The sequence below is a fragment of the Typopeltis vanoorti genome, chromosome 21, assembly GCF_054136105.1.
Source record: "Typopeltis vanoorti isolate ZY-2024b chromosome 21, IOZ_Tvanoo_1.0, whole genome shotgun sequence".
Taxonomy (NCBI): Eukaryota; Metazoa; Arthropoda; class Arachnida; order Uropygi; family Thelyphonidae; genus Typopeltis; species Typopeltis vanoorti.
In genome coordinates, this window is record NC_143569.1 from 42,674,355 (window position 1) to 42,686,866 (window position 12,512).

The following is a 12,512-nucleotide window of genomic DNA, read 5'->3' on the forward strand; positions in this document are numbered from 1 at the left end:
AACTTTGTTGATTTTGATTTCTTTTTCTTTTCTTTTCATTTCAGAAAAGAAAAATTCTTTTTCTTTTCTGAAATGTCTAGTTTGCAGCTTTGGCATTTTAAAGCTTCAAGATGTCTATCTGCAGTAGCAAAACTCGATGCACTCTATCTTCTCTCTTTCCCTGTTGCCAACATTTTTGCTTCGTGTTGCAGGCATGACTACATGTTGACCATGTAGTCATGCCTGCTAAGGCCGATATTAGAATATAGAAAATTTTTTTTTTTTGAAACGATGAGTACTTATAGTTCTTCAGTCCCTTGAAAACTATTGCTGTACCTTCTTTTGGGACAGAAAATTAAATAAAATTACTGATAAAACGATGTAGTAACAGAAAACAATTTCTGAATAACACAGTCCAATATGTTTGGATGATATATTGAGAACTAAAACACATTTAAATGGTATATTTAGAAGCAATACTTAATAACTATGGCATCAAACAATATGTAGTCCAAGAGCAAATGACTAAAGCTAATAAAATATCTGGATGGATGTCTTGCAGCCTCATCTGAAAAGAATACAGCAGTATGATACTGGCAGTATTCCCTCCTGTACATACTGCCATCATACTGGCAGCATGCACAGGAGAGCATGCAAGGATCGAGAATTTTAGATCTGATCTTTTCATCAGATCTGAGTGGGGGTTCCCTCCAAAAGAGGGTCATTGGAAAGGGCTTAAATGGATGGTATACAGTTGTTTACAGATTTTTATTTATTTATTCGTGTGGGGTTCTCCCCATTCCTCGACTGCCCTTTAGACTGGTTGAGCCCTCCTAATGAGTGATTATGTATTTTTGACTGTAGCAGCATGTGTTCACGGGGCCGGTTTGCCTGCGGGACGAAAAACCCCGGATAAACTGGGAGGAAAACCCTGCTGTCCACGCCCAAGAATGGCTAACTTGGATATGGCTGAGAAAGATCCTTAAGCTCCACACGTCATTGATGGGAATCGAACTGAGGATACTCCTTCTCCAGGTTGCAAAGCACATAGTCACTAGGCTAACTGGGTGGACTGTTTGAAGATGAGAATAGTTATGATATAGTATGTGATATAGTTATGAGAAGTAGAGCAGATGTTGTAGCTTTGCAAGAGGACCTAAATAGACTACCTGAATGGGCAAGTGTATGGGAATGTCAATTTAATGTTGCAAAGTGTAATGTTTTAAAATTTGGGAAGCAAAGATGGAATGCAAAGTATAGATTCGTGAAAGTATTTTAGAGGAGGTGGAAGATCTGAGGGTGATGCTGGATAGGGACTTGAAATTTTGTTGATATTTTGCATAAAATTGTGAGGACAACACAGTGGATTATGGGAATGATCCAGAGAACACTGAAGTGTAAAAGTAAGGATGTTTTGATACCATTGCACAAGGCTTTGATCAGGCCACATATACTGTGCACACAGTTTTGGTCACCAGGTTTTCAAAGGATTATGGGACGTTGGAGAGTTGATAGAAGGAAGAGAGGAGATGTGATTGAGACATATAAGTTGGTAAGGGATAATTAGCAGATTAACGTGGATGAATTTTTCATAGAATATCTGGAGAAGGGGAGAACGAGAGGCCATCCCTGGAAGCTGTATAAGATAGGTATGAGCAAGGGAATGAGATAGATTTTTTGAATGGAGAGTGATGGGTGACTGGAATGCATTGTCTGAGAGTGTGGAAAGTGCAGGGATAGTGAATGCATTTAAGTCGAGATATGATAAGCTGTGCATGCGAGAGTGGGATTTCCCACGAGTCTCGTGACTGCATGGCAGTCTGTTAATAATAATATTTTATGGGTGCAAAATTGTCCTCTGAGACTTTTGTTGATCTTCTACCATAAAGAACAACAAAACCTGCTATCTATTATTAAATTCAGAGCAATAGAATAGGAATACTAGCTTGAGTATTTTGTGCCTTTACTCATTTCTTTACTGCATGAAATAAATAAGCCATTACTCTCCTGCTAAATAACATTATGTATTTCTGTAGGATCATTTTGATTGTTTCTCTGTTGAACAAAGTGTAACATTTTTAAGGTTTTAGAGATATCTCCCCCAAGAATTCCACATCAGGGCATATCTGGGATTTGAACTTCAAACTTGTTTGCATTTTAATTATATTTTGTATGTGGGATGCTTAAGATATTTCTCAAATCTCTGGATGCTAAAAAAGTGTGGAGCCATTTTGGTAATTTTAAATTTTAAAATGATCAAATTAAAAATACATGCAAAACCTTAAAATTCCTTCAGGAAAGAAAAACATTTATACATTTATTGCTAACTCTAATAAATATTTAGATAGAATAAATTATAGACAAATAAAAATTGAGATAATTCACTGTTCAATAAAAAAGAAATAGAAAAAGAAATACATATTATTATAAGTGAAATTTTAATTACTCTTTGTGAAGCAAATGGATCCCTCTGCTCATGGTCTAAGTATTTTTCCAAATTGAAGAATGTGTCAAAAAAAATTGAAGTCATCCTACATTTCTTAAGATCTGAAAGTGAGATTCTGCCTGGAACTTGTGGCTTAACCATGTCCAGCATCTGAAATAGAAAGAGAGAATGGAGAATGTTTTTATTTTCACATATGATTGAGTTTACTATTTCCCTTCACTGATCTAGATGTTAAGCTGTCTTTGTATAAATTTCTATTATAGCTATGAATGCAATTTTCTTAATAACAATTCTCTTCTTTCTTTTCTTTTTTTAAACAATTCCAATGAAAAACTGCAAACCTGTAGTATATTAATACTAGGGATGGATTATTAATAATAATAATGATTTAGATAATCTGGAACTTGGCTATAAAGACAATACATGCTACTTTTTTCAACTGAATTCAGTCGTCCAATAAATAAGGCAATGATGATCATCAATGAAGATCATCTACCATCTATTTGGCCACTCAGGGCATTTCATATAAAATAATTGATTTAAAAGTTTTACCAACTGTTTTAGTTAATGATCTTCCTTTGTTGACTTAATTTTAAAGCTTTTAAAGGGCTTAGTGGTAGTTTACTTTTGTTCAACATGTTGAAGTGAGCAACAAATGACCAACAATTGCTATTTCTTCATCAAGACCACTAATGATAACTTACACAACAGACTTAAAATCAACACTAAGAAATAGGATTTGTTATGCTTCTAAAATGCAATTCAAATGCTACTTGTAACAAATGCCAGAAGTATACCAGTTATTTGAAGTACAACACCTATATGTCTATCAGCAAATGCACATAAAATAATGTGGTATACCACTGTTTGGTAATACCAGTAGTTACTGTTTTAAGTATGAAAAAAACAATTTCTGCCTTCATTTCAACAACCATTTATCCTAGCAATTACTACAACTAATTTGCAGAGAAATCAAAAGTAGCTCCTTAGAATAAATACATATAAAATGAATTTTATATGTATTTCATGATATGATTTTTGCAACCACTAATTTATTACTAAAATGAGTAAAGTATTAAAAATAGAGGAGTATACTGTATATTATGGTCAATAATTTACCTGGCATAACTACCGAGAAGTTGGACAAAGCTTGGGAAAGTTAACAGTAATAGTGCTAATGCTTTTGCTCTTGAGGAGAATTTAAATAAGGAAAGGTAACAAATGAATAGAGATATCAATTTAATAGTTACATGCAAGGTTTAGAAATTTGGGATCCACAGATGGGAGACTGCATACTCACCCTCCTGATGGAGCTGTACTGGAAAAAGTGAAAAATGTAAAGCATCTTGGGGGAGTGATTGGAAATAGAAATTCAAAGTTCAGAGGACACATTGCAAATATTTTGGAATACTGATAGTATTCTAATCACTAGTAAGACCAGTTTCTCTACTTGGATTAACTTTCACAGATAGCCTATCCTAGCACAAATATATCACATCCATAGTCTCCACAGTCTCCAAATAACTTGGTATTATTATTATTATTTGATTCAAAATATTATTTCTCTCCTGCACAACACTTTATAAATCCCAAATCCATCTTACCTTTTGAATATTGTTCTCACATTAGAGTTACCAAATCCAGAGAATGGTTGATTGTACCCATAAGAAGGCAATCCAGTTAATAAATAATCCCCTTTCTCACAGATTTCCTCTAATTACATGTAGATGCCCTGTTTTTGCATTATGTCTTTATTATATTTATTTTTGTGGGTGCTCCTCCTTTGAACTGGCCACCACTATTACTATTAACATCTGACCTCCATGGAGTACACACTATTGCATGCAATGCTCATCCAACTGTGCTTTAAACTGATTCAATGCATGCATTTTTGGAAATTATGGAGACAACTACCGTGTTTAAATAAAAACTTTAGTTTAATATTACTAAAATTTTACAATTCGACGTTTCGACCTTTATGTCAAGGTCATCTTCTGGAGCGTACAAATATACACAAGAAACAATCAGTATGATTGTAGTATAGCTTGTTTCTTGTGTATATTTGTACGCTCCAGAAGATGACCTTGACATAAAGGTCGAAATGTCGAATTGTAAAATTTTAGTAATATTAAACTAAAGTTTTTATTCAAACACGGTAGTTGTCTCCATAATTTCCAAAAATGCATTCGGATCACCGTGCAAGCCTAAAAGAAATGATTCAATGCATCTACATTCACAATGCATTCTACTCACCAACCACTCTCCATGCAAAGAACCTTCACCTCACTCCTCTGCTCACACCCTCCTTATACAGTTTCCAGTGATGTCATCTTGTTCTATCTCCCTCTTCCATGTCAACCTGATAACAACCCCTGACTATCTTATATGTCTCAATCATATCCCTCCCTCCCTTCCTCCTATTCACGAGGCTTTGCAACTTATATTCTCTCAATCTGTCCTCATACTCCACATTCCAAAGACCACTGACTACCTTCATGAATCTTCTCTGGAGCCTTTCCGACATATCCTCGTCACCATGAAAACCCAGTGACCAAATCTGTAATCCATGTGAGGCCTGATCATAGCCTTATACAATGGCATCATAACCTTTCTATTTTTGCATGTCAGGGTCCTCCATATCATTGCCATTATCCAATGTGATGTCTTCACAACTTGTGCAATGTGGTCCCTGAATTTCCGTTCCATGTCCACCATCACTCCTAGATCTTTCATCTCCTCTACTTCTTTCAAATTCTCCACCAAGTGTATACTTCACATCTCAAACCTCACACTTTTGCAGCATTGAACTGATACTTCCACTTACCTGCCCATTCATGCAATCTATTCAAGTCCCCTTGTAAGGCCATAACATCCAACTGACTCTGCATCGCTCTCCCCAGTTTTGCATCATCTGCAAACAGCTGCATATCACTAGTTAAACCCATTCCAATATCATTAACATACAAATTGAACAACAATGGTTCCAAAACTAACCCCTGCAAGACACCACTAGTGACCTTCCTCTTTCAGGATACTGCATACCCATATACACTTTTTTGATATCTATCTGACAGTGAGTCACTGATCCAGAAGTCTGTTATCCAATCCCATCTATTTCAATTTAATTACCAACATGTGGCATTTGTCATGTGGTAATCTAGCAAAAGCTTTTTCCAAAATCCAAGTACCAAAATCCAAGTACCCCTGTACTTGGATTTTGGAAAAATCCAAGTACAGGGGAGATGCATACTGTATATGCATCTCCCCTGTCCAAGGTATTTGTCACCTTGTTATAGTACATAAGTTAGTGAAACATGATCTCCATTTAACAACCCCATGCTGATAATCACAGATAATACTGCTGTTATCAACCCATTTCTGTATCCTACTTCTCACCAATCTCTCCAGTACCTTTACCACAACTACAGATATACAGATTGGCCTATAATTTGAAGCTACAGGCTTATCACCACCATTACACAGTGAAACAATTTTAACCTCCTTCCACTCCCTTGGAACCTGTGCTGTTTCAAGACCCTTATTAAACAAGCATGCCAATGCTACTGCTAATTCCCTGGAACATTCTCTTAAGATGCATGGTGATATGTCATCAAATCCTATAGCCTTATTTACATCAAGTTTATTTATTTCCTCAAATACATCCTGCTCACTCACAATTCAGTTATCCTCTCCTATGTCCTCTACACTTAAGTTCCTCATGATTCCACTCTGATCAGGATGAAACACCCTTATAAATTGATCACTGAATACCTCAACGATGTTTTATGCAGCAGTTGCCATTCTACCACTTTTGTCCATTAACATCATCTTACCATGATCATTCTTCCTTCTACTTGCCACATATCTAAAAAACCCTCTAGGATTTTTCTTCACCTGATTTGAAAATTTCTGCTCATACTGCACTTTTGTTTTCCTTACTGAGTAACTCTCCTGGCTTGTTCTTTATACTCTTCATGTAACTAATTATTACCATTATACTGCCTCCAAAGTACCTTCTTCTTCCAGATTTCATGTTTAAGCCCCTCATTCATCCATTTTAAACCTACTTTTTTCAGACTTTTGGCCTTTGGAATACATTCACACATTGATGCTGTTATGTATTTTTTTGTAAGTTCCCATGCAGCATTTATTTCCTTACCGCTCAACTCCTTGTTCCATACTATTGCTCCAAGCTCTCTCCTAAGCTTGTCATAATCACCAGCCTTATAATCCTTTCCCTCACAAAAGTCTGGACAGCCACAACCCATGTGATCACTTCATGATCACTTTCACTAAATTGAGGAAAGTGAAACCTCTCTCACAATTGCATCCACTGATGAAATGATTAGATGTAGAACTCTTGATCTTTGCATGTCCTCCTTCATGTGCTGCCAAAGATTTCTCAAGAACTCAAGAAATTCATTTTCCTTATTCCCAAATACTATCTCTTCATTCCATTCTATACCGTCATAATTAAAATCGCCCAGAATAATTACCCTTCCTTTGTTTACTAATTCAAGTTGTTTAAAGCCATTCAACTAAATATGTCTTCCTGTCAACCTCCACATTACACCACACTGCCTCATAATCATTGCCACTATTTCCCTCTTTCATGTCTACCTGATGTGGACATAATTACCCTACTATCATGTGCAGCACTCCCCCCCCCCCCTTCCCTTCTTGTCCTTTCTATCCTTGTGAAAAAATACTGTATCCTTCCATTTCTATTCCTGTTAGAATATCATCTTCATTCAACCATGTTTCACTTATTCCAAGGATTCTGTGGTGAAACCATTTCATCTTTCTTATTTCTGATATTTCTGGCATTTGTAAATAAACACAGTAATTCATTTTTAAGTCTATAACCAGTCCTATCCAAGGCACTTGTTGGTTATGATTTTCCTACCACACTTGCTTAATCACCTCTATTTCCACTTACTACACATATATCTGCTCAGTTCCAACTTCCCCTCCCACATCGCAATATACTCCATCTTCATACACACATTCACTGCCACTTTCAACATCCACTCTCCCTATGAAATGTCTCCCTATCCACCTGGGCACCCATTGTTTCCCTGTTCCTTCTCTTGCATTACTGTTCTCTCTTCATCTCTCACACTGCAACTGTTTCCACTGCCAAGCACTTCTGTCTCTTCAATACTACTCTCCTGATTTTTCCCTTCATCTCTTTCTTCTAATCTTTTACATGCATCACACACTGTACTTTCATTAAACAACACTTTCTCCAGTGCACTCACTTCAAAGCCATTCAAATGCAACCCATCACACACCTGTATAATTTCATTCTTCTCTCAAGCACATGTCATACATCCACAAACTGTACTCTCTTCTCTTCACAGAGTTTTGCTAGCATAATATTCATGATTCCAGCTCTCCGTCACAACTCATCATTGTCGTACCTTGGCAATACACTGACAACCTTTCCTACTACAGTGTTATCATTCATTCTTCTCAAGAACCTCCTGATATTTGCCCTCACATCCTCCACTTAGATCATTTGTCCCCACAATCACAACTAACTCTCTTTTGCTCATTTCTTCCTCATGTCCAATGCCTTAATTATCCTGCTCATTCTCCCTCCTGGATAACAGACCTTATGGACTCTCTCAGTAACTAGTCCTCTAACTTCATCTGCTTTCCTCTAATCATCTAATACATGTTTCAGTTCCAAAGTTATTGAAATAGCTTTTTTTCTTTTCCTGAATTCCATCTATGTTCTTTGGAACAACTTTCCTCATATCATTTTCCCAAATGAATATAACCCTCTGGCGCTTAAAAAAAATACAAACAGCTTCCTTTTCTTCCTAATCATTTGTCTATACACTGCATGTTTGTGTTATATGTTTTTTTTAACCTTTTGGGTTCGTGAGGTTGATAAGGAGCAGTGTGAGGAGAAAGGAGTGCAGTTTGTGAATGTGCAGAATGATTTCGTTTTTGGACAGATGGAACTGTATAAAAGAAATAGTATTTAAATGGGTTTGATGCAAGTAATCTGGAGAGGCTGTTGCTAAAAGAAGAGTAATAACTGCAATGAACAGAAGAGCTGAGGAAGTAAGAGGTGATTTGGATAAACAGGAGAATAGGATAGAGAGATTGAAGGAGAGCTTTTAGGTCAAATATACTCTTATATATGGGTTAATATAAATAAAAAAACATGGTAGAATAATATCAAATCATTACAGTGTATAGTCAATGAAAAGATAAAGTGTTCTGGTCCTTTAGTACAAATTTTATTAATCCTTACTTGACATAAGCAATCCTTAAATGGCAGTGTTTCAAATCCCAAAGCTTCCATGCGCTGCAGTTGTTCTTCATAAAAATACTCTAATTCATACATGGACAGATAACCATCACCATCAGTATCCATGCAGCGAAACCAATATTCAATACTGAAAAATAATGAAATACATATGCATGGAAATAAATTTTAGACAAGAGAAAATAAATCCTTATGATACATATTTTTACTAATAAACATTTATCTTAAATTGAAAGCCAAACAGCTATTTTTCTGGCATCCTTAATAATAATTAAGGGGATACAAATCCCTTGTTGTTCAACTGCCAGTAAGCAAAACTCTAAGATTGAGAACTACGAATCTATGAGTTTCATATATATATATACCGAAAAACTATCGGCGAATCCAAGTGTAAATGACCACTTGGTAGTATAATGGCCATGCAAAAGATCAGAAGAAAGAGATGAAGGGAAAAATCAGGAGAGTAGTATTGAAGAGACAGAAGTGCTTGGCAGTGGAAACAGTTGTAGTGTGAGAGATGAAGAGAGAACGGTACTGCAAGAGAAGGAACAGGGAAACAGTGGGAAAATACTGAATTCTTACTGTTTGAACCCCAGTTAAAATTCTGGTTGACAACCTTTTTTTAGTTGTTAGAATAATGTTAATGTTTTTTTTAATGGAATCATGAATATTATGCTAGCAGAGCTCTGTGAAGAGAAGAGAGTACAGTTTGTGGATGTATGACGTGTTTGAGAGAAGAATGAAATTATACAGGTGTGTGATGGGTTGCATTTGAATGGCTTTGAAGTGAGTGCACTGGAGAAAGTGTTGTTTAATGAAAGTACAGTGTGTGATGCATGCAAAAGATCAGAAGAAAAAGATGAAGGGAAAAATCAGGAGAGTAGTATTGAAGAGACAGAAGTGCTTGGCAGAGAAAGTGTTGTTTAATGAAAGTACAGTGTGCGATGCATGCAAAAGATCAGAAGAAAGAGATGAAGGGAAAAATCAGGAGAGTAGTATTGAAGAGACAGAAGTGCTTGGCAGTGGAAACAGTTGTAGTGTGAGAGATGAAGAGAGAACGGTACTGCAAGAGAAGGAACAGGGAAACAGTGGGAAAATACTGAATTCTTACTGTTTGAACCCCAGTTAAAATTCTGGTTGACAACCTTTTTTTAGTTGTTAGAATAATGTTAATGTTTTTTTTAATGGAATCATGAATGTTATGCTAGCAGAGCTCTGTGAAGAGAAGAGAGTACAGTTTGTGGATGTATGACATGTGTTTGAGAGAAGAATGAAATTATACAGGTGTGTGATGGGTTGCATTTGAATGGCTTTGAAGTGAGTGCACTGGAGAAAGTGTTGTTTAATGAAAGTACAGTGTGTGATGCATGTAAAAGATTAGAAGAAAGAGATGAAGGGAAAAATCAGGAGAGTAGTATTGAAGAGACAGAAGTGCTTGGCAGTGGAAACAGTTGTGGTGTGAGAGATGAAGAGAGAACGGTAATGCAAGAGAAGGAACAGGGAAACAGTGGGAGAATACTGAATTGTTACTGTTTGAACCCCAGTAAATATTCTGGTAGACAACCTTTTTTTAGTTGTTAGAATAATGTTAATGTTTTTTTTTTTTTGTAGCACTTCCTCACTTACAGTTACAAGGATATCATTAAACATTTATCTGTTTAATTTATTACTTCAGTTTACTTAATTTAGAATTACAATATGTTCCCTTAAATCTGGTAGAGAAAAGTTGTTGTTGTGGATCTGCAGCAAAAATAAGTTTATTTTGATTAATACTGTGATATTGCTATATTTAAGTTAAATATAATTTTTTTAGATTAGTTGGGAATAAGTATGCAGTATGTGAATTGTATGAAAGTTGATTGTCAAGTTTCGTTGATGTTGCATTTTGTTGAGCATAGACAACACAATATAGTTATAAAAGCATTCTACTGGATAGAATCAAGTATATTAATCAGTGTGGATTTCTCATAGGTAGTTGATTGCAGAAGTGTGATATACATAGCTACATAGGTTAATGAAACACATATGTTGAAGGATGATACAAGAAATGAGAAAGTATGGATTTGCAGGAAGTGTAACATTCTGATGGAGCAAGTTTATCTGAATGAAAATAGGAATCGAGAACCAAATGATGTCAGTCACTGCCTTGTGTCTTGCTAGGCATCTTCAAGGTTTAGAAGCTGTTAATAAGTATGTTAAACTTTGAAGACTACAAGATCAAGCTAAGCATTACCTCTCTTGAAACAAACGTGGCTGAACTTGTATCATATGGAGCGATTTTTTTTTTTTTGTATAACAAATTACACAGTATATCCTTTCATGAGATTCATATTAAAAAAAAAACGAGCATAAAGTTCCACCTTGTTATAATTAAAGCATTTATCCTTAATTTATGCATTTGATTCTTCCTTTCATGACCATCTGTACAACCAAGTAATTTTCACATGAAATGGGTGGTCTAAATCTCTAGATTTAGACACCCATTTCATGTAGAGTAGGCAATTTTTATTAAATCATCTGCATAAATTATAATGTATAAATACATTAATTGACCATTATGTTAATTACTAATTTAATAAGCCGAAAGGCTATTTGACCGGCGAATATGTTAATAGAAAGGGGGATGGTAAATCCCTTTATGTTTTTATAGCCGGGTACGAAACTCGGATCGAAATCCATAGAGTTTCCTGCCGAAAAAACTGTCGGTGAGCCCAAGTGTAAATGATCACTTGGATAGTACAACACCAGGGCAACGCCATACAAAGGTGGAGCAAGCTCCGTCACTAACTTGAATATTCTCTCATAATGTAAAACCCAGCTCCTAAGAGATGTATATATATATATTGTTTTACATTATGAAAAGAGGTCACTACCCAGACCAGTTTCAACCTTTTTTGAGGTCTCATCAGTGAGTAGGCCTGGAAGGTCTACCTACTCACTGAGGATATTCCAGGTCTACCTACTCACTGATGAGGCCTCAAAAAAGGTTGAAACTGGTCTGGGTAGTGACCTCTTCTCATAATGTAAAACAATAAATATGTAAAACCCAGCTCCTAAGAGATGTATATATATTGTTTTACATTATGAGAAGAGGTCACTACCCAGACCGGTTTCAATCTTTTTTGAGGTCTCATCAGTGAGTAGGTAGACCTGGAATATCTGGATGGTAAATCCCTTTATGTTTTTATAGCCGGGTACGAAACTCGGATCGAAATCCATAGAGTTTCCTGCCGAAAAAACCATCGGCGAGCCCAAGTGTAAATGATCACTTGGGTAGTACAACACCAGGGCAACTCCATGTAAAGGTGGAGCAAGCTCCATCACTAACTTTAATATTCTCTCATAATGTAAAACCCAGCTCCTAAGAGATGTATATATATTGTTTTACATTATGAGAAGAGGTCACTACCCAGACCAGTTTCAACCTTTTTTGAGGTCTCATCAGTGAGTAGGTAGGCCTGGAAGGTCTACCTACTCACTGAGGATATTCCAGGTCTACCTACTCACTGATGAGATCTCAAAAAAGGTTGAGACCGGTCTGGGTAGTGACCTCTTCTCATAATGTAAAACAATATATATACATCTCTTAGGAGCTGGGTTTTACATTATGAGAGAATATTAAAGTTAGTGATGGAGCTTGCTCCACCTTTGCATGGAGTTGCCCTGGTGTTGTACTACCCAAGTGATCATTTACACTTGGGCTCGCCGATAGTTTTTTCGGCAGGAAACTCTATGGATTTCGATCCGAGTTTCGTACCCGGCTATAAAAACATAAAGGGATTTACCATCCTCCCTTTCTATTGA

The 12,512-nt window shown here is 36.1% G+C and overlaps 1 protein-coding gene across 2 annotated transcripts in view; it reads right to left on the bottom strand.

Moving 5' to 3' along the window:
- LOC150094790 (uncharacterized) overlaps positions 1-12,512 on the bottom strand; it is a 275,693-nt gene that overhangs the window by 26,602 nt on the left and 236,579 nt on the right. For both annotated transcript variants that reach the window (XM_090410853.1, XM_090410852.1), the window contains 2 exons: positions 8,694-8,838; positions 2,426-2,575 (listed from right to left, as the gene is read on the bottom strand). In XM_090410853.1, coding sequence (XP_090266979.1) covers positions 2,426-2,575; positions 8,694-8,838 — 295 coding nt within the window. The remainder of the gene's footprint in view (positions 1-2,425; positions 2,576-8,693; positions 8,839-12,512) is intronic.